At 36.9% G+C, this 22,030-nt stretch overlaps 3 protein-coding genes across 4 annotated transcripts; 1 reads left to right on the top strand and 2 right to left on the bottom strand.

The window, feature by feature from the left end:
- Window positions 1–2,580: 2,580 nt before the first annotated feature.
- On the bottom strand, window positions 2,581–5,076 carry LOC105228000 (uncharacterized protein KIAA1143 homolog). The gene is made up of 3 exons (XM_011207595.4): window positions 4,801–5,076; window positions 4,614–4,746; window positions 2,581–2,849 (listed from the first exon to the last, which is right to left on the bottom strand). The coding sequence occupies exons 1-3, from the start codon at window positions 4,906–4,908 to the stop codon at window positions 2,581–2,583; spliced, it is 510 nt and encodes a 169-aa protein (XP_011205897.2). The 5' UTR covers window positions 4,909–5,076.
- A 3,124-nt stretch (window positions 5,077–8,200) lies between these two features.
- Window positions 8,201–11,900, top strand: LOC105227998 (uncharacterized). Of its 2 annotated transcripts, none has more exons than XM_011207592.4 (4): window positions 8,201–8,421; window positions 8,904–9,988; window positions 10,052–10,263; window positions 10,334–11,900. In XM_011207592.4, the coding sequence occupies exons 2-4, from the start codon at window positions 8,942–8,944 to the stop codon at window positions 11,727–11,729; spliced, it is 2,655 nt and encodes an 884-aa protein (XP_011205894.2). In that variant the 5' UTR covers window positions 8,201–8,421; window positions 8,904–8,941; the 3' UTR covers window positions 11,730–11,900. The 2 variants fall into 2 exon arrangements, with proteins under 2 accessions (XP_011205894.2, XP_029406815.2); XM_029550955.2 differs by lacking the exon at window positions 8,201–8,421 and adding an exon at window positions 8,664–8,768.
- A 4,790-nt stretch (window positions 11,901–16,690) lies between these two features.
- LOC105227997 (DNA topoisomerase 3-alpha) lies at window positions 16,691–18,022 on the bottom strand. The gene is made up of 5 exons (XM_011207591.4): window positions 17,949–18,022; window positions 17,849–17,866; window positions 17,668–17,793; window positions 17,091–17,137; window positions 16,691–16,995 (listed from the first exon to the last, which is right to left on the bottom strand). The coding sequence occupies exons 1-5, from the start codon at window positions 17,994–17,996 to the stop codon at window positions 16,809–16,811; spliced, it is 426 nt and encodes a 141-aa protein (XP_011205893.2). The 5' UTR covers window positions 17,997–18,022; the 3' UTR covers window positions 16,691–16,808.
- Between the last annotated feature and the right edge of the window lie 4,008 nt (window positions 18,023–22,030).

Raw genomic sequence — 22,030 nt, 5'->3', positions numbered from 1 at the left:
ATGGCGCGCTGAGCTAGTAATGCCAAGTACATCCATACATTCATACGTATTTAGTGGGTAAATTTATACATACTTACATATCTACACTATATGTACATATATATTTTTATTCATGCTGACAAAACTGATATTGGCACAAGCATGTGAGTTTTTGCTGCAGTGAAGATTGAATGGTAATATACTCTTCTTTTAAACGACTATATAGGATTATTACGTTTTATATGTGAAAATATATAGGTGTATGTAATCCACATCTGTTTAAGGCCCATGTCAATAGCACTTTATTTTAGTATATTACCGCTTGCTACTACCTTTCATATTAAATTTCATTAAATATAGGTATTGCAAACTTTCGATACATAAATATGTATGTATGTTATAAATACATATCTACGCACATACAATAATGCGGTACTATCATACTACACATGTGTATACATAAGTTCATTGAACGAACAGGACCATCTCCATTCGTTTTTTATATGTACATATGTATGTATTAAGTATATAAATCGATAATTTTCTTGAATATACTTTATCTTTTCTAGTTTTAAAATTTTGACTTAAGAAATTAAGTTTGAGCGGATTTGAATATACATATGAATGTATGTATGTATGAATCTGTTTCGTAAAGAGAACAATTACTCTCATACATACATACATAATATATATATATGTATGTATATATATATATATATGTATGTATATATATACATATTTGTACATATACATCTTTACACCTTTCATACATATACATATGTTACCTGTATGCTTACATACATACTTTTGTGTATATACATGTACAAATTACATAATGGGGACAAATATAAATTTCTATACAAAACAGAGACCGATTTTCCAACTTGCTTTGGTTATCAAGAGTTAGTTCGGAAATATCAAAATCTTTTCAAAGAGTACCCGCCCTCGAAAGACATAAAACATTATTATTAAAAAAAATTTTTGGTAGTCATGCTATTATTAATAAATTTATATATTATTAATATTCATCTAAACAGAGCAGTTAAGTTAATAGTTAAAAATAGTAGGATATTTCGGATTCAACAAATACTTTATAGTTTCTGGAAAGCTCAAGATACGTTGTGAAGCAGAGTAAATCAATTGAAGACTAATGTTTAAGTCTAATCTTCATGGCATTACTACAATAAGCCACGTGTTGTAACTTTAAATGTTTCTTAGCTTATAATACTTCATTGATAATAACATGAATCATTAATATCCCAAAAATGGTTAATGATATGAATCGGAAACTGAAATCGAACGACTTGATCCAGTATATTTATATTTCGGCTCTTTCAATATGAAAAGGTGCTAATAGAGTGGCTTTAGCGGGACATGTAAAGAGGTGACTAATGCCAGGCGGAGATACGTTTCATCACAACAGCTGCGAACATTGGCAGTTATTTCGATGATCTAACCCTGTTTGGATAGGCAAGTGATTTTTTCTAGTTCGACTTGGGCAGTTAGGTTATCAGTATGACGTCGTATATGTAAATTCCAATTTATATATTATATACATATTAATGTTTATAGTGCTTCTTTAGTTCATTGCATTTATGTATATTATGAATATACATATATAATAATTATGTAGTATTTGCATATAGTACATTATATTATGTCATACCTTATTACTTTATTATGATATATTGAGTTTAATTTTTGTTAAAAAAAAAAAACGAAACGTGACATTTGCTATAAATAGTATATTTAAACGTTGATACAACAAGGCCCATCGAATAGAAAAAATCGGTATTTTAATCCGACTAATAACTTCAAAAAATAAATTGAAAAATTATTTGATATCTGTCACAACAACAACGAAACCATATGAACAAACAAACCAAATGAAGTTTATTATTCATATCCTAAATTTATTAGGGTCCTGCCAAAAGCTAAGGAAAAAGCAATTCAATAACATAACTTCCTTTAGTTGATCGTATAGGAAAAGATTAATATGAGAATATTTTAAACATATACTCTTAAAGAGAAACAAAGTTTAGAATTAAAAGGAACAAGAAAACTAATTAACTTCAGCGCACCAAAAAAATTTTGTAAACCATGGAAGGGTATGAAAAGATCTTTATCCTGAACTCGTGGCAAACTTAGACCCTGTTTAGGGTATAAAAAATATTAATTTATAGCTGTAAATGTATACTTTGGTATGAGTAGATTATCTTATACAGCTTTACCTACATAGGACAAAATTTTTAAATTGAGAAAAAATAAATTATTCAAGTTAGGTCTGTCTTTAGGATATGCATGTAATTTATATTAGTTTATAATTTCAAAAGTAAATAACATACAAATGGAATTGAATATTTGTATATTTAAATATTGCATTGCTGTCATCGATCTTAGTTGTTGAAAAGAGATGTAAGGCAATAACTTGATGTTTTCGAATTCTGTATTATCATGCACACGATAATCTACCATAAACATTTCTAAATATGGTAAAAATTAACAAAACTTGAACTTACATTTTGACCATCAAAGTGTTGGACACTATTTAAAAAGTAAACAATGTCTAGCGTGACGTTGTATTTGAAAGAGGATTCAATTTTATACGTCGTCGTCTTCCTCCTCGTCGACGTCAAACGATAGCTTGCTTTTTTGGTTGTTCTTCTTATTTTTAAGTGACTTGGATTCGCCTTTGTTTGATTTTTCCTTTCTACCTTCGACTTTTTTGCTTGTTTGAGAGGTATTGGAACTATGATTATTGGATTTTGAGCTGCCGGCACTTGTCAATTCTTCGGAGTTTATACTCTGAGTTTCTTTTCGCTTCTGGAACACTATTGGCTTACTGAGATCGGCTTTTGCCTCCGCTGCTTCTGTAAGATTAAAATATAAAGATTAATATTTTAGTAAAAATTGATCTTATTATTTTATGAGAACTTCAAAATATATTAATATCTGCAAAATGTTTATATGTAGGTTTCCACTTCTTATATTATACATTTAGTTTATACTAATGATCGGTGTTTCTTGAATTCTGTTGAAATCATCTTGGTCGTGGAAAAGTTATATTTAAAATTATATACACATGTATATTATATTCGTTACTTTTATTGTATATATGTATGTTTTTTTAGTTTCTAGCTTCTCGATGATCTACTTTCCCTCCCCCTTTTAACCCACAAGCTTACATATGGTCATACATATTAGCGTCAAAAATGTCTGTTTGTATCGTTTGGGTTTATCGTGACAGCCTTCAGCCTGCCAACCCGCTACCGCCATCCAAACGCTCCTCACTCTTCATGCCATATACTTTTACCTCACCCCGCATCGCTTGCCACATTTGACGCTCCAAATTCTATTCATTACTGGCTTGGACGAAACCACTTGCCATTCTCTTTTCCTCTTTAATTTAGTCTGTTTTTTTTTACTTCTTTATTCGTTAACTTTGCTTTTTGCACGACCGTTCGCTGTTCTTTTCCCTTTTAACGTCTCATTACCCCGCAGCGACTATGCCAACTGCTACTAGGCAGCTGTTGCCTGCTTCATCAATTTCTCTTTCACACAATTTTTCATCGGTCGGTTTGCTTTAGCGGAGCCCCAGTATACTGTCTAAACGTGTGCGTGTGTCACCGCATCAAGGGTGCTCCGCTGGCATGTAACTTGCAACGGTGGTAGTCGAGGTGTCTTATATTGGTGTACAGCATTGCTTGCAGCCTTGATGGTGATGCAGACGGGCATTGAAGAAAACGACGGACCACCGAGGCGTGGCTACGTAAAAATAATAGGTAGGCGGTGGTATGAGGTCCAACTTATATGGGACTCCTCTGGGCCAAAAATTTATAGGTTAGGTATCTTTTACCGAGGACATTGCGCATTTCGGTTGACCAATTATAAAAGTTGGCTGATATCCATAAAAAGTAGTTTCCTTCGCTTTGAAATATTTGTTTTCACTTTATTTTTGTTTTAAGTAGTACAGCAAAATAAATAATTTATTGTATGGCTTAAACTTTTGAGCAACAATGAAATTTTTTTAAACATCTTTGCACACACTAATAAATACATATATAATGCGATTACATATAATAAAATAACTAATTTAAAACAGGACACCAAGTGCGAAAACTCCACTTTTTCATATACCTTTCGATTTTTCCACTTTTTTGTTAAATTAAATTTTGCAGTTGGCGAAAATGAGGAAAAAGCGTAGACGAAACGGTTAAAGCAAAGAAAACGACACAACGCTCGACTCTGACTCAACTGAACTGAACTAAACTGACAGCTAAAATTGACAAGCAAGAGCCAGTCAGGCAACACTCTACCAGCGTAAACAACAAAAACAAAGCGAAAAGGAGTACAATAACAATTATAAAAAATGACAGAACAGACGGACGGACGGACATCCACATTGTGGGGGACGGTGTCTGATTTTCTGCGCACCAACATACGTACATATATTATAATACGTACATATATATATGAATAAAATATACTATAAAGTTATGGTGACTTTTTTACCTTGACTAATATATGTATGTACACACATACTTACGTACATATGTGACAAATTATTTTTCCTGTATTTTGCTATAGAGCTCCTTGTTTTCTCTATATAGTATTTTCTAAATAAAAACTTGTACCTTTTGCGATTCGAGCTTCCTCTTTCTGCACTTCTTCAGCTGTCAAATCTCCACTCTGCAAAACAACGATTTGGGGCTTCTCCTCTTCGCGGTCGCTATCTGAGCTATTGTCGTCGAAATCAACTTTTTGACGCTAAAGGTTTCCCCATTAATATTTTCAATCAAACAAAGTGCGTCTTATAATTACCTTGGTTTCCAAAGATGGCCCTTCTTTATATCCGATTTGTGACTTTAACTTGGCTAGAAAACTGGGATCTTGTGGTTTAACGTACGATATATTACGCTTCCCAGACATAATTGGTACACTCCCTCTTTACCAATCTGCGCACGTTTTAACATGCAGGGACACACAAGTTTAAATGGAATAAAACATTCAAAAATACACATGCATTCACAATCTTTCGGATATATAATAAAATACAGAATCAAAACAAATATGCTAAAATCTTCACAAGGTAATAAAATACGCGGTAACTTCTATGAAAACGCTCACGTTTTGCCGCTAATTTCATGACATCTTTTTGACTCATGATCTGAAAACAGGGTGGACACCAGATAAACAAAAACATTTTAATTAATAAGTTTGTGAATTCGTATTAGATCATCATCTATGCAACTGATTTAATACTATGAACAATTAACAATATTTTAACTTAATGTATAATAAATATTGTTTTTGTTTTCATAAAGGCGTATTGATGGACAATAATTCTTTGGCGTTTCTTGTGTTCTAGTAATCTAGCAACTCTGTGAAGACGAAACTTGAAGCAAAACGGAAATGTGAATTTTGGCGAAGCAAAACAAAGCACGAAATCAGGACAGCATGTCAAACAAAATGCGAAACAAGATATTTAATCTTATAGATGCACACAGTGGTGGGCGAATAAAAGTTGTGCATGCGTTATATACATACATATGTATATCTAGTATAGACTTATGAAATAAAGTACAGTTTCTACTGCAGTTGTGTGTTATATGCTATTTTTGTATTTTTCTAATCATCAATGGAAATAAAATTACCATTTAAATTTAATGCATTGTTTTTATTTATATGTATATTGTAAATTTTAATTTTCCATCGATAATATACATATGTATGTACATATAATACATACATACATATGTAAATAAATTAAAACTCTTCAGAAAGCTGAAACTCAAAAACTATTTGAGATATCTGTTTAAAACTTTGGTACGTTATTTTTAAAGGTATAACCTATTGAAATATAAAAGAAAAAAAAAACTATTTTATTTAAATTTCTCATGAGGTGTACTCCTAAAGCACGAAATAATAAAGATAAATCAAAAATGTGGGAGGAAACGAAAGAGAAATTGTGAAAGCTTATAAAAACATTCGACGGAATCCCATACTAAATGACTTCCAGTTTTGTTTTGATATTTATCTTGATCTTGGTCCTTGAGTTATCCGACTAAAGACCAAAAAAGCTTCCAGGCCCTGTTATTTCCATCTTGACCTACTTACATATAATTCTTTCAATTCATCGGTTGTTTCACAGACTAAAAGCTCTTGGCAATGATTATCGGATTTGAGCCATTCTATGAGTTCTTCATAGATTCTATGAGTCTATAGGTTTTTACAAGGCTTTGAACTCCAGGCATAATTTATCCTGTAACGTACATTAATATTTTTATTAATTCTTTTACCAAGTTCGACTTAGTCATTGAAAATAATTCCAAGTGTTTGCAAATGTTCTGGTTAAAACCCTGCCGTACGACTTGGAACGCTTTGGATAACTTTCACCCTATGAATACCATTCAGTGTGCTGCTGATTGGACAAATTCATAACTTGAGAATTCTAGATAAAGTTGGTATTACAAGATAAGAATTGTCTTATACATGTTGCGCGATAAGACGGCCAAAGACTTTTGATCATGGTGATATAAAGGGTGGCATCAAAACGCGTCGAATATTACCTTTCAGAACGTCAATCGTCTCGGGCTTATCTGCGTACGAAAGCGACTTCGTATAACTCCACAAAAAAGTCAAACTGCGTTGAATCGCACAATCTTGTGGCCACGCCACAGACCTACGAAGCCACATAATGCGCTCTTCAAAAATTTCCTTCAATAAATTGATTATTTCGTTGGTTGTATGACATGTAGCGCCGCAATCGAAGGTCGTCTACATTAACATTCTCTATTATAGGTATGAAACAGTCATTAAACATGATCTTATAGCGTTGACTGTAACATTACGGCCGGCTTTGATATATGGATCATTGATTCCATCTGCCTATAGAGCACAGCAAATAGTGATTTTTTAAAAGGACTAATATCCCATTAAACTAAAAGTGAGCTATATCACTGAACAAAATTTCCTTGTGAAAAATGGCATTGGTATCCAACTCGTTTCGGGGCCATTTACTGAAAGTTGAAGAAACGAGTTGGACTTGGTGAGTCCGTATATTAAGAGCTGTTCCGCAAGGCTTCCATAAAATGTATGTTCACAGCGCCGATTGTTGCGCACCATGGCACCTATTCGGGTCTTTTTCGATACTCTGCTCAACAGCAGCAAAAGCGTCTTCGATGCGCACCGCAGGGTCTCTCAGGTTGCGCATTATCGACTAGAGTAAACGTGGTTCCAAACCGATCCATTGTTGCTCAAATTGCCGATTTTGCTGGTCGATAATGTCGACCGAATATTGGACGCAACCCGCGATTTATCGCGTGAACCAAGCCATTATTTTGGTAATAAATTTGCACGATTTGCAAACGTTGTTCCGGAGAAAGTTTTTTCATTACGAAATAACAATCCAAACTGAGTAAAAATTAAGTAACAGCTGTCAAAAGAATCAATTTTGGAAAAAATCTCGTCTAATAAGAAACCACGCATCTAAAGAACCCCGTTACTTATATAAATAGAACTACCAAGATTGAAAAGCTGTCGGTACTCTCTGGAATTAAAATCTAAGTGATGATCATAATTCGAAAACATATAATTATGTTTGTATGCTCATAGAAAAGTGGTTGTTGTTGTTGTTGTAATGGGTTCCTAATATCCGTTAGGATGGTTAGGATTAGCTAAGTTGTCGTCGACGGCATACAACGGAAGGCCCACGTGCTGTTTCAACGGTGTCGGACTAAATGGAGAGGAGTGTCAGTTGAGTAGGGTTAGGGGCATGCAAAGAGGTGGCCAGTGTCATGCGGAGACTCATTGCATGCAGGACATATGTATGTATATTAAATATGTCGGGGTATAGATCCAACTCCGTTTAGATTGGTAGGCCATAGAGAAGCGGTCTCTTGCTTCACTTAAGGATACGCCTCTATAAAATACCAAAAATCTTTATGGTAGATAATCATTAAAGTTTTAGGGAAAATTTAAACCATTTATAAACCTGATATTTGTTTAAGAATCGAACTAACGGACAATTACAATTCGTAGAGTGTTGTTTAAATATGGCAAAGCCCCAAACACATTTATGTGAGAGTTAGGCAAGGCGTAAGCCCTACAGAGCTTTTAACAGCAAAGTTTTCCAAAACCTTAATAAACTTACGGGCTGCCTATATGACTGGCTCTCTTGCTCAACATAAAAAGCTGGGCTAAAATTTATTGTATAAATGTTGTCAGTAGACAAAATAAGGTAGTGCAGATAAACGCAGTTAACGGTTAAGAAGAAGTGCAAATTATTGCAAATTTAAGTAAATAAATTGTCCAAAAGACATATATACTATGTAGAAACAGTGTAGAAAGCAATTAGTATTATAAACGAAATGTGTGAAAGACAAAAATATATTTTTATGAATTGTATATAGTTTGTGCAATAAATATTAAGTTGAATAACAGGTAAGCACATAAATTAAACGCTATATATTATAGACATACATACATGTAAATACTAATACAAAGCTCGTGCAACAGAAAGTGAGTTTTCAAATTAATAAAAATTAAATAAAAATATTAAAATATAATTAATAACGGGTGATAACAAGTGAAAAAGTTGTGCAGGAATTTTCGGCAAATAAATAGCATGGCAAATTACATTCCTTCACATGAAAAAAAGCAACATTTCAGTATCTCAAGCCGCTCACGCTGCTGCGCATGTCACTGCCAAGCTGCTTGGCCTCCCTTAAATGCGGTTATTTGTTGCTGTGCTGCCGAGCTTTTCCATTGCAAGGTCTCGCCGAGCACTGGTAAAGGCCACAAATTATAAGGACATTCGACGCAACATATTCCATTGAAAATTTTGTGCCAATTAGCAATATTTTTTATGTGAAAAATATACAAAAAAACTTATAAATTTGAAATTTTCAATTTTCTTCCAACAGCGCCTTTGCAATAACAAAAGTGGTTTCACATCCAGCAAATGGCTGCAGTGGTGCACGGTTGTGGCAGCTCAAGTCCGCGTCAGCATCATGGCAGCAATATATCCTGTGCCAGTTTAGCGCATCGTACACAGCATCCAACATCCACGCCTATGTACGCCACCACCAATAAAATGCCAAAATATTCGTCGCGGTCGAATGCGTCGCTCAGCAAGCATCATCACTTGTATGGCGTTGGAGTCGGCAGTGTGGATCGCGGTGTGGGGGTATGTGGTAATGTCGGCACGCTCAGCAATTCGCTTGCACTCACCGCTCACCAGTCACAATCCTTCAACTCTACTTTGCCACCTGTGAACTATTTGTCGGTTGGTGGCGGCAATGGTGCTGTTGCAAGCGCTGTTACCGGTGGTGGCGCTGGTGGTGGCAGTGGTGGTGGTGTTAGTTTACATCAACATTCCTATACAGGCGGCCAGGCAACGGTGGCCACCGATCCTTGCCGCAACTATTGGGGTCATCCGAGTCTCTATCGTGGTGGGCGGCATCATAATAAACGCAAATCGGCTGTGGAGTTATTGGCCGAAACGAAACCGTTTTTCATTAAATCCGATACGGTTATGGAGAGATTACATCAATCTAGTTATCGCGCTGCCACCATCGCCAGCGCTGGCAAACGTGGACGCAGCAGCATGGATGCACGTGACGACTTGGGCGGTGTTAGCCGCTATAAGCCGCCATGTTATTCCTCTGAGCTGGTGGATACACGTGATACGCGCGCCGAACATCGTTTTAGTGTGCCGAATACTTCAGCAGCAGCACTACATCAAAGTAGCCGCTCCAATGCCTATCAACATCATCATCATCACCATGATCATCATACGCATATGGGTAGTACAGCACGCCACAGCGCGCCTACCTCGAGTAGTCTGTTGCAGAATAAGGTACGTATGTTGTTGGAGAGGGGTAGTGCTGGCGAAACAGCAAGGGAACGCACATCTAGCGGTTTGGGTCGCAGCTATCGCAGCGATCTACTGCGCAAAATGGAATTCTCGAATAAGAGCAGTGGACGCGGTGGTCTCGTCGGCAAAGAGGTGACTAGTTTTTCGTATATCCACGTAGACTTGTTACTAACTCATATTTTCTACAACTTACAGCTAACTTCCGTCAGTTTCTCGAATGATGACGATACGGGCATACGACTGCCACCACCCTCATTCCTATCGCCGCAATCATTTGATAATATCTATAGTTATGGCGCTGAAAATAGCAGTGGCGATGAGCCACTAGTGCTAACCGAGAACTATCGACCCATTAGTCCCCCAGCAGAGTATGCAGCCGATTCCGGCAAAAATGAATCACGCACCCGGTAAGTGAATATGTAGAGCTTTCAATTGCTTGCGCGTTACATAATAGTTTTGTTTGTAATTTTTTGGTAGTTACAACTATCAGCGCTCACATTCACACTCCCATGAAATGGCCACCGATCCGAACTCACAGTATAATATCAATAGCCATAAGTCATTACCTGATCTACACTCGCAAATAAGTCGTCATTCACCGCACAGTGAAATCCTCAGCTGCTGCAGTCGGGGTAATCGTTCAATCAAATCGGCCGGCGAGTCTTCGCTCAATCGCGACTCGGGCGGTTCATCGGGCCATTATACGCATCGCAGTGAACCTTGTTATCGCCAGCAACGTGACAGTATTGATCGTGATATGTACGCACAGGCTAGTAGCAAGAATTGTTGTCTTAATACCATACCCACACCCATGGAGTACCGTCGTGACTCTGGTTCATCGACACAGCATAGCGCGAATTCAAATGGCGCCGGCATCGGTTATGCTTCGCCTTCGTATTTGCGTTCCAGCATTGGTGATTGTGCTGAATGCCGCTGTAAAGGTGGTGTACGTTTCGAGTCAGATGATTATTTCTTTAATTTTCCGACACCCGAAGTGCCGGAAGCCTTTCAGGATGACTATACACCACCTTCACCCTCAGTGCCGCATTATGATATGGAAGAGACACGTTTCTCAAATATACCCAGCTTCCAAACGTTGCAACTACATCATCAACAACAACAATCGCAAAATCGTGAACAGGAACAACAACAACTCTTTAGTACTTCTGTCTACAGTAGCGGTAGTTTGAAATCACCAAAGAGCTCGGCCGCTCAGAGCCCCGGCTCGGCACCGTCAATTGAAGACATTAGTCCACCGCCTATACAATTCAAACGACAACGTTGTATACGCTTCAAAAGTCGCAATCGTATTTCACTGCCAAATGCGCCGTCGCTTCCCAGCAGCATTGCGGCGCAAAGTGTGGAACGCGTCGAGCCCTATCACAGCGAAATGGATCAGCATACATACTTTTTTCCTAAATGTTTTTCCACAGACACTTATGCATCGCCTGGCAAAAACTATGTCGAACCTCTTACGCAATCGTCATCAACACTGGCGGTTGATATGATGAATAGTGGCCCAAAATCAAATGAACGCGAGCAACCGGTCTCACTCGATATGCCGCCCGGTACGGATGGTAATTTTGAGGAGCTGGAAAAGTTTTTCGATCGTCTCGGCTTGAATGATGAAAAATTCCATGAGATCTATAGTGTACCCAGGCGGCGTAAGAGTGCCGATACAGACTCTGAATGTTCTAGTACCGTGTTCTTCTCAGATGTGAGCACCGTGGATTCAATGCGTCTTCCGGATAGCACCGAAACACAACCCCAAACCACACAACCATATCGACCCTCGGAGCCACCATCAATTGTTGAGCGCAATGCTCGCATCATAAAATGGCTATGCAATTGCCGAAAGTTACAATATGTCTAGGGGATTGAGCAAATATCTATTATACCATATACTCGTATGCATTACTAAAATACCAAATTGAGACATTAAAAGGCTACAAGGGATTGTTAGGTGTATTAAAAACAATTGAAATGTATTAGTTTGGTAATACTTGTCCTTTCTGACAATGTGCAATAAAATGAATTAATTAGATCACTTCGTTTTTCTAATATGAACTTGAGATTATTTACATATTTTTCTTGTATTCTGTATTTTTTTGGAGTTCCGCATCGTGGAAGTATCCGTATAGTAAATATGTATAATGTATCCTGAGGCTCTGCGGCGGAGCAAAGGTTCACTCTATGTCTATGTGGTGAACAGGAATCGTTTAAAAGATAAGGCATGCTGAGGTCAATGTGTTCATTGTAGAGAGTGACTATGAGTTCCTGTCCAGAATTTCATTTTGGGAAACAGGGGTCTTGCAAAAACTGCTCCAAAAAGTTGTTTACGTCCCGCAGCAACCAAACTTTTTAGTAGAAGATGTTAACAATATTCTACAATTCTTAGCGCATATCATATCTACATATATTCTTTAAAATCGCTTTTGTTTGATTTTCCGAGTTATACGTAGGGTTACTTTAAGCTACTCCAAGTCCACATAAATTTATCCCTAAAAATGCTCTAGATTGCCGCTTATATCCACAAAGTATAATAAAAAAGGTAAATGCTATATAATTTTGAGTGAGAAACAAGAAAAAACTTAAACCTTGGCTGCACCGAAACTATATATCCTTCATAGGATGATTTCTATGTATATACAGACACACAGACAGTATATACCAACAGATATATAGGGTATAGTGGCTTGCTACGCCGTTGATTTTTGCCATACAAGGACTCCAAATTTTCCTAAACAAACTTCACTGCAAACTGTATAGTAAGTATATACCCTTTTCAGGATATAAAATGGACCATGGCAGCTATTGTAACTATATAAGACTTAGTTGAAGAAACAAATCCTGAAAAATATAAAAGAAAAAGTTTCCTAACTAGGTCGCCTTTGAGTATATAACAGCGAGTTACCACATACTTTCATAAAACGTCCAGCAATTGTAGATCCTAGAAAACTAACCTCTTTTGAACGTTGACCGTCTTTGGTGCTAATTTCACCACTTTTAAACTTCGCATACTAATCCTTGAAGGTTGATTTACCTGGGACAGTGTCTATAGACTCGTCATCAAGCCAAGTTTTTGCCTCAACTGTATTCTTTCCCTTCACAAAACAATATTTTATCAAACGCGAAGTTCCTTTTTATCAATATTTTTCACAATAACAAAAGTTGCTTCACTCAGATTCACGCTCATTCACAAACTAAGATTCCCACATCTTTCAAATTTATTATACATACGCCTTTTGAAGGTCAGAGCTAACAAAATATCATATGAATTTAATTCTAGTAGTGCTATTTAAGGGGGTGGCCGGGGAATTTTTAATTGACCTGTTATGATGATTGGAATACATGCCCAGGTATTCACCTTATAAAATCAGAGCCAAGAGCTCGTTTATTCTTCTTTATTCTGTTTGGCGCCAATCGGAGATTCCAAGTGTAGCCAGGTCCTTCTCCACCTGGTCTTTCTAACGGAGTGGATATCTTCCTCTTCCTTTCCGAGGGTAGGTGGAATACTCTCAGAGCTGGAGTGTTTTCATCCATTCGAACAACATGACCTAGCCAGCGCAGCTGCTGTCTCTTAATCCGCTGAACTATGTCAATGTCGTCGTGTATTCCGCACAGTTCATACTTCTATCAACTGCGGTAATCCAAAGCGGGGTCTCTTTTCTGAGACCTCTTTTCATTAGGGGTTCTTTTTTACGTGACGGGTCTCAAACCCAGCGCACAACTTTAGGGAGGGATGTTTCGCTTTCTCACTTTAGCTCGCCTTCAAATGGATGGTTTTTGGCAACCTAGAGGATACTTGGTCTAAGAACGGAAGTCTTGAGCTGCCTGAGTCATATGTAAAGTAATCTTTTCTGACCACACCTAAGTGAATGGCGTGCAGAGAACTTTCCTCACTCGCGTGAACTTCTACACATGCCTCCATTCTCCTTCTGCTGGGGTTATTAAATATAAATTTAGAAAGATTAAGATCTAGTCTAAACATTTCTTAACCCATACAGCGTTACGTTTCTTATTAAACTAAAAATATGTGCAGATAAGTCGCAATACTTCGATTTTATTAATGTTTTTAAAACCAAGCTGTTGCTAAGTTCAAATAAATATGTATATTCTTGGAACGGGTTGGAAATTTTACACGCACGAGTGAATCAAATATATACGTAAAAAAGTGGACACACGTGTGATATGAAAGTGTAAACTCACAAAGAAAGACAGAAAATGAAATAACACAAGAAATTCTGTAGCGTATTGCACTGTGAAAGACTTGGGCCGAAATTCGCAGTCTCCTCTCGTTATACTTGTACAATATGAAACCTACAATGATAGAGTCGTAGATATAACTTCCGTATCACAATATTAAACCTTGGGAATCGAACGTAAAGCTCAGCTAACACTGTGCCAGTCCACACACATACTTTTCTAAAGCGGTTTGCGACATATGTAGATAACGTTGAGTTTGCTTTTGCATTAAGAAATAACCACAAGTCACAAGTATCCAAATGCAAGTACACACAGATTCATATATGGTACGAGTATACGAACATATATACATATTTTTAAGATAGTTAAACGCCGCATCCGATAGGGGACGGGGCAGAAGTGCGTAGAAACGTGTGAAAATATCTTTTGATTTACCTGCAACCGTTATTTCTTTAGTTAAATAAAGTGTCACCGGTCACGTGGCATTGGCAAAGGAAATACTTATTTCGATATGGCGGACATGTGTGGTGGTCACAAAGCGTTCACTTGGAAAAAGTCACTTCTGAGAAAATATTATATTTGACTGCAGCAAATTTCAAATTTAATGCAAAAACGATGAAGGCGTTTGAGAGGTGCATAAATTTTCGGAATATTTATAAAAAGTCTAACAGAAACACAAGACAAAAATATGTACATACAAATTAGAAGAAATTTTGATCTTAAATATTACAATTTTAAGGAAAAACAACGTACCATCATGTTCGTGTAGCACAACAACGGTTCCCTCGCTTTCGTTCTGGAAATTTCGATGTGAAAGATGCACCTCGCTCTGGTCGACCTATCGTTGAAAAAGTCGATGAAATTATGGAAAAATTGACCGGGACTGTCACATAAGCATCCATGACACCGCTAAGGAGCTTAAGATTCATCATCAAACGGTTTTACAAGAAAAAGCTCGCTGGGTACCACATGTACTGTCTGTGAAAAATTTAATGGACCGAATTAACATCTGCGATTCTTTGCTGAAACGAAATGAAATCGAATCATTTCTGAAGCGAATGGTAACAGGAGACGAAAAGTGGATCAAATACGACAATAATGTGTGAAAAAGATCATGGTCCAAGCGTGGTGAAGCTCAACAAATGGTCGCAAAGCCAGAATTGACGCCTCGAAAGGTTATGCTGAGTGTTTGGTGGGATTGGAACCATCCACTATGAGCTACTCCAGCCTGGTCGAACGGCTGTACATTTTACTGCCAACAAATGATGAGATTGAAGCAAGCAATTGAGAAAAAACGGCCAGAACTGATAAACAGAAAAGGTTACGTTTTCCATCAGGAGAATGCTAGACCACACACTTCTTTGATGATTCGGCAAAAACTGGGAGAGCTTGGCTGGGGAGTTTTGATGCATCCACCATATAGCCCTAACTTTGCACCAGCGGACTACCATTTATTGCGGTCAATGCAGAACTTCCTTAATGGATTAAAGTTGGTTTCAAGTAGTCTCACGGTTCTGCTTGTTGTCCAGAGTGAGCAAAAGTGGCACCTGATTGTCATTGTCATGCCCGTGCTTCATTTGAGATGATTACAGATGGCTTACACACATCTCGCGAAGCTTTTATTGGAGATTTGTCAATACGAGGTTGAGGATTTTAGTCCAGGTTAATCTCAATGGTAACCGTTTATGGGGCAACTGTGCTTGGCTCATCAAAACGCCGTAGTTGACCACGTTGGAACTCTTTAAATAGTCGCTATCGAAGAAAGTATTCGCAGTATACACCGTTCAAAAGCTCTTCTTTATTTATTTTACTAAAATGCCTGGAAAAATATAAAATTTGACAGTAGTCGTTTACGAGAATGTTGATTTTTCTTTGACAGTGGCTTCATTGGGTCGTGAGACTAAGTAGTTATCGGACTGTCCTCAAACACTAAAGAAGTATTTTCAATCAATCCGAGCATATAAGGATAATCTATTTTTTAGGTTGATATTGCATCGCTTTTAATTAGAATAGAATATTGAAGTACCTACTCCAAGATCTATAAATTCCACTCGAGTCTCCCTCCTGGAAATTATATTCTGCAAGTTCTCTCCACATTTTCGTGTAACATTTTCGTTATTTCGCCAAATATACGAAAATTAACCGAAAATTCGCAACGGTCTTAATTGTGATAGTCGAATATTGGAAACCACTTCAGCGCCACCTGCCAACCAATCGACGATGCCATTTTCGTCGCACTGATATGATTATCACTTTTTGATCCTTTCGTAATGGCTGACGCAGTGTAAACTTTAATTAGAGGGCCACCAACGCCGGCAATCAACGACGACACGCAGTGGGTGTCGCTTCGTCGAATTGCTATACATATGAATGATATGTATGTGTTGCGGATGCAAAGCGAGTTAAAAATGGCATGCCAGCATATGGTCCATTTCATAGCGAAACAACTTGCTAGTCGGTATTACGCATACACTCACACAAACCACGAATATTTCGGTTTAATTTTAAAATTTTAACGCCAATGTCGAATTGCAAATGGTTTTATGCCATACACCTAGAGAAGTCGTTAAAGCTGAACACACATAACATTTTATATACATTGGCAATTAATATACAGTTTTATTATTTTCAAACACTTAAATAGATATACATAGATATATATATATATAGGTACATGGATACAGATTTTTTATAGTGTTCCATGTAGCAGAAGCTTAATTTAAAATGCACGCAGTCGGCTGCGAAATTATCCCAAAAGTCCACCGAGCAGACCACCAGGGCCACCAAGTAGACCACCACCGGAACCGCCTAAGAGGCCGCCACCGCCGCCGCCAAGCGCAGGCCGTTGGGTTGGTGATTGGCCACCACCACCACCCAGAAGGCCACCCAAGGCATTGCCAATTAGTGGTAGCCCATTCAAATTGAGGAGACAACTGTTTAAAATAAATTTTTTGGCATTAGTTTAAAGAAAATGTTGTACTAGTTTCAAGCACTTTTCAAAAATAACTGTTCATCGTTTGCTACTCACCGTAAATCGAGACGTAAAAGGTATTGGCAAGGCCATTGACTGATGCACTGTGGATTATAAGAGAATATATTATAGTTTTCATGATATATATATATACCGGAAATTCGCTTAGTTGAAAAAAAATGCTTTCAGTGTTGCCACATCTAAAAAAAATCGCACCGAAATCTTTGCGATTTGACTTTCTACTCTTCGAACAAAAGAACATCTGTATTTTCCATTAGGAGTTTTCTAAAATTTTCTTGAAATAACTTGTAGGGACTGTATGTGTACCTCTCATATACAAATTCCATTTTCGTAAAAAATTATGACCAGTTTCTTCAAAACGAATATGTATTTTGCTATCTGAACAATCTGTGGAATGAAAGTTATATAAATGAAATTATCACCCGAACTGTTTGAAAATGGATATGTGAAAAAATATACTTACACAGGATAGATATATAATGGTTTTCTCTCATAGTTAACTGATATTTACAAATATCGGAAAATGTATTCTTACGATTTCATATTCACGAGAGATGAAACTTCATCATTCTTTATATAATGTTAGTTGCTTTCCTTCAATATATGTACTTACCGCCAATAATTCTTCATTGGGCTCGGGACAGGTACCTCTAGCTGGAGCTCGAGTAGTAGTAGTTGGTGCTAGAGTGGTGGAAGATGCCTCTGGTTTAATACCTGGTATTCCCCATGGCAAAGGTGGCTGAGGACAAATAGTATGTTAGGAAATGATTCGGAAGCTTCTTAAAAATACTTACGTTGGCAAAAATTAGCGGCTAGAAAAGTTAGTTGGAAATAGATTTAAAATTAATTTTTTCATTATTATTTTATTCATAAAAATATACTTTATCAGCTTACCATGGCAATCGCCATTAACAGGAAAACACGCAATACTGTAGGAGCCATATTCAACTAACTAGTTCTCTGTACCGTTAAGTGGGAATAATTATTCAGCTAGAGCAGTTTTGCTTTATATACTTAAATTTTGTGAGAGGTTCCTCATTACAAACATATATATTTTTTAAGTAATTAATAAATTTCTTGTTTATAAATATAATAAGTGAAATGAAGAGTGAGTAAGTACGTGTGTGAGCCGTCGTGCTATCAGCGGCGCCATAAAAACGCAGCTGTTTTTGAGACTGACCTACAGCAAAGATATATTTTGTAAAGTATTATTCAAACAAAATGAGGCCAATCAGTTCATTTCAAAATTGTCAAAAATATTTTCTAAAAAAAATCAACAACGATAAACCTGGATTTTAGTTAATTCAGGGTTTTTTTCTTTGTTTGTAAATCGAGAACAATTTTTTATTACGGCAGCTGACTACTTTTAATATTATGCAAATAATATAAAAGACTAAATTTAGTGTAAATACTGCATTATAGGGTGATTCTTTCGGAGATTTCCTACTTTTTTAAAGAAAAAACTTCAAATTTAATGGGGATTATTTATTATCATTCGAAAGAACGTTTTTTCGCATTTATTTTCTAAAGATTATCTCTTTCAAATGTTGGTCGCTGCCACGTCTCAGTTGGTCCATCCATTGAGTCCTATTTTCGATGACTCGTTCGAACATTCTGATAACTCGTGAATGACACGCGTGATGTTTTGCTCCAAAGCTTGAATCGAAGGAGAATTGTCCACATAGACTGCATACTTTACATATCCCCACAGGAAATAGTCTAACTGTGAGATATCACACGATCTTGGGGGCCAATCGACCAGCACAAAATGTGAAATTATTTGCTCACCGAAGTGTTCTCTCAATGGATCCATTGTTTGATTACGATGCTTTTTGGCAAGATGTGTGTACCCTAAATTTGAATTTTCCTAATAAAGTTGAACGATTTGTAAACGTTGGTCAGGCGTTGGTCCATGATGAAATGCCAAACAATACTGAACAAAAATAACGCGACAGTTTGACATGACTCTTGCGTGATCTGTCAAAAAGGGTATTGAAAAAAGTACCTCTACTTGGATCACCCGTTATAAAGTCATGAAACCTAATAAATCATTTCACTGTTTACATATATGTATGTATGGTAGTGACGTAGTCGAATTTTTATATTTTGTGGATACGCGGTTTCATGAGATTACTGGGGTTAGCGCGAATTGTTTGAGTATATTTTAAATTATAAAGACTTTTCAATGAATTGCGTGAAACAAATTTAAAAATCTGAATCCTTAATCATAGTTTGCAAATAATGCCCAAAAAATAATGAACCCAAAATACAGCATAATTTTTTTCTTGGAGACTATCGGCCTTTGAGTGGTTTGAGCAAAATAAATGGAAATCTACAACCAAATACAGGAAAAGTGTACACAGACTTACAGGACATTGGACATTTGGATAACATGCGCTAAAAATGGATATTCACAACAATAGCGCTTGCTATAGCTGCAAACTCGAAAGGAGTTTTGGTTTTTGCATTTTCTCTGTGACTGCCCAGCTCTATCACAAATCAGACATCGAATTTTCGGAATCCATTAGATAAGTAAAAAGCATAGCGGAATCATTGAGGGCACTAAATGGCTTAAATACAACAATGGAACGTGATATCAAGATAAGGTCTTGCGATATTGTAGCAAAATGGCGATCTTCGACAATCTATCGATCATTATTACAGACTTTATGATTCCGGAACAACATTTTCATGAATCTATAGACCCATGGTTAAATCGTAAATCTTGTCCACCTACCACATCGAAAGTATTCGAAGTATGACTGAACGCAAGTCACAATTTTTTCCCATCTCTCTGGCAAAGCTCGAATACCATTCTGGTGAAACTGTTCACATTGTGATGCCATTCAAGAATCAAGCCAATTTTTGATGTCGTCACATGAGTGAAATTTCTCCTGCTTGCTCCTCTCGCCAGACGATGTGTCATCGAACGGAACAGAGAATAATCGGATGTTGAAATATTTGGGGAATATAGCGCGTGAGATAGGACTTCCCATTTAAGAGTTGAATAGGTTTGGCAACGATGTCATGCATCATAAGGAATCCAAGTTCTTTGTTTCTGAATCATTTCCAGCGCATGTAGTCATTTTTAAATGGCTTGAGGGGAGACTCCCAATAATGAAGCAAGCCCTTCTTGCGTTTGACACGGATCTTCATCGAGCAAGATCTTCATTCATTCACCGTCTTCGAAGGCTTTTGATCCAATATCGAAATGGACAGATTTGAACAGACGAAACCAACCACAGCGCGTTGTTTCAACAGATGACGTAATATCGGAATGTCACTCTCATGAAACCCTCGTCTCCATTGACAAAAAATTGGAACAGTCGATTTTCATTAGATACTCTAATATTTCACTAGCAAATATCATTCGGACTATAAGGTGGTTGCATAAGAACTTTCAAAAAAAAAAAACCTTCTTACACTTCTGGAACACAACTCCTTTCTTATTGGGCAAAGTAAACTGTTTCTGGGTAATTACCACCTTCAGATTGTCAAATTGTTGACAGTAAAAGTCGGAGATAAGACTTTGAGTCTATCAATCCTATCAAGAACTTAGTAAAAGCTTCCTGACCATCAAATTTAATCATCGTAAGCCAAAAGTGTCAAAAGTAAATAGTGCCGGAAATATGGAAATCACTAAAAGTGATATGTAAGCAAATTTTTACTGTACTAATCCGGTTTCTAAAGGACTGCAGGACGATTGTTCGCGTAATGTCAGGTTACAACCTACTTGCAAGAAATTCGAGACGGATGACATAAGTAACGACGACACATGCAATTAGGGCAAAAAATTTGGCTTTAGTGAGCCGCCGGAACAACTCCAGTATAACTGGCCAGTATTATCTAGAACTCGTCTTATCGCATTTCAAGCCACTAGATGAAGTTTTAAAATTAGATATCAAGTCTTTTCGCAAAACACGTTGGTGTCCTATATGATGAATAATTCAGCTCAAATTAAACTATCTAAGCCTATATAAGGCGCTAATTCGGATCAGTAAGTCTATGTATGGCGTGACAGACGGCCAGTATAACCTAACCTAACCTAACTCAACCTATAGTGAAAGCTTATACTTGTATAACATACGATATAAAGAATACTAAAGCGATCTATTGGAAAATAATCGGTTGCTTTGTACTATTTCTCAAATATTTTTCCCGTTTGTGGACATTAAAGATAATGCATACATTATATGTGTAAGTAAATGGCGTTAATACTTACGGAAGATCATATTTTACCCATTTTCATTACTAAGCCTAAAAATATGCAGCAAATATCAGCAAAGCCAGTATATACTTACAAAATAGATGCTAATAAAGCCATTTGGTTACGTACAAAGGTCAGTAATATGTAGTCGAAGTAATCAAATGTGGTCAAGCTGAACTAAAGGTGTTTGGAGAAGTTAAATAGAAGATAAAGGTGTATTGTCACGCCTCTCCTCAAAGACAATAGTCAATTACTATGCACTAAATGTTACCAACAAAAAATTGTTTACCATACCCTTTTTCCCCCAAATAAAATTTAAACTTAATTACACGCTTGAATAGGTGTGAATGAGTGAATGAAGGGCATGAATTGCTTTTTCACGATAATGCTCACGCTGCAGAGAGCTTTTGTGCGTGTTTTTAATTTCTCGGCCGGTGAAACAAAAACATGCCCAATCCACTTTTATCTCGTTTTCCTATTTTTTCATTAATTTCTTCTTTGTATTTTGTCACTTTTGGCAAAATTACTTTTGTCTGTTATTTGTTTTGCTTGCGGCGGGGGTTAAAGTGAGTGCGCGAGTAAGTGAGTGTATGGGAGAGCTAAAGTGTTTTATTAGTAGCGGCAACATTCCAAAATCGGTGAAAACAAAACTTTGGAAACTTCGCAATTTAATCAATTAAAAAAGTTGAAAACAAATTTACGCCTCATATTGCCAGACTTTAAGTTTTCCACACTACACACACACACTTACATACATAGTTAACCGTAT

The sequence above is a fragment of the Bactrocera dorsalis genome, chromosome 5, assembly GCF_023373825.1.
Source record: "Bactrocera dorsalis isolate Fly_Bdor chromosome 5, ASM2337382v1, whole genome shotgun sequence".
Classification (NCBI taxonomy): domain Eukaryota; kingdom Metazoa; phylum Arthropoda; class Insecta; order Diptera; family Tephritidae; genus Bactrocera; species Bactrocera dorsalis.
The sequence above is the reverse complement of the archived record's forward strand: the minus strand, read 5'-3'. Positions and strand labels throughout refer to the sequence as shown.

Excerpts from the sequence above, each read along its gene's own strand:
- LOC105228000 (XM_011207595.4), bottom strand. The coding sequence starts at position 4,908 with ATGTCTGGGAAGCGTAATATATCGTACGTTAAACCACAAGATCCCAGT. Across the intron at positions 4,747-4,800 it reads GGCCATCTTTGGAAACCAAG|CGTCAAAAAGTTGATTTCGA; the intron begins GTAATTATAAGA and ends GGAAACCTTTAG. Across the intron at positions 2,850-4,613 it reads GGAAGCTCGAATCGCAAAAG|AAGCAGCGGAGGCAAAAGCC; the intron begins GTACAAGTTTTT and ends TTAATCTTACAG.
- LOC105227998 (XM_011207592.4), top strand. The coding sequence starts at position 8,942 with ATGGCTGCAGTGGTGCACGGTTGTGGCAGCTCAAGTCCGCGTCAGCAT. Across the intron at positions 9,989-10,051 it reads GTGGTCTCGTCGGCAAAGAG|CTAACTTCCGTCAGTTTCTC; the intron begins GTGACTAGTTTT and ends TACAACTTACAG. Across the intron at positions 10,264-10,333 it reads AAAAATGAATCACGCACCCG|TTACAACTATCAGCGCTCAC; the intron begins GTAAGTGAATAT and ends ATTTTTTGGTAG.
- LOC105227997 (XM_011207591.4), bottom strand. The coding sequence starts at position 17,996 with ATGGCTCCTACAGTATTGCGTGTTTTCCTGTTAATGGCGATTGCCATG. Across the intron at positions 17,138-17,667 it reads CCAATGAAGAATTATTGGCG|TGCATCAGTCAATGGCCTTG; the intron begins GTAAGTACATAT and ends TATAATCCACAG. Across the intron at positions 16,996-17,090 it reads CTTTTACGTCTCGATTTACG|TTGTCTCCTCAATTTGAATG; the intron begins GTGAGTAGCAAA and ends TATTTTAAACAG.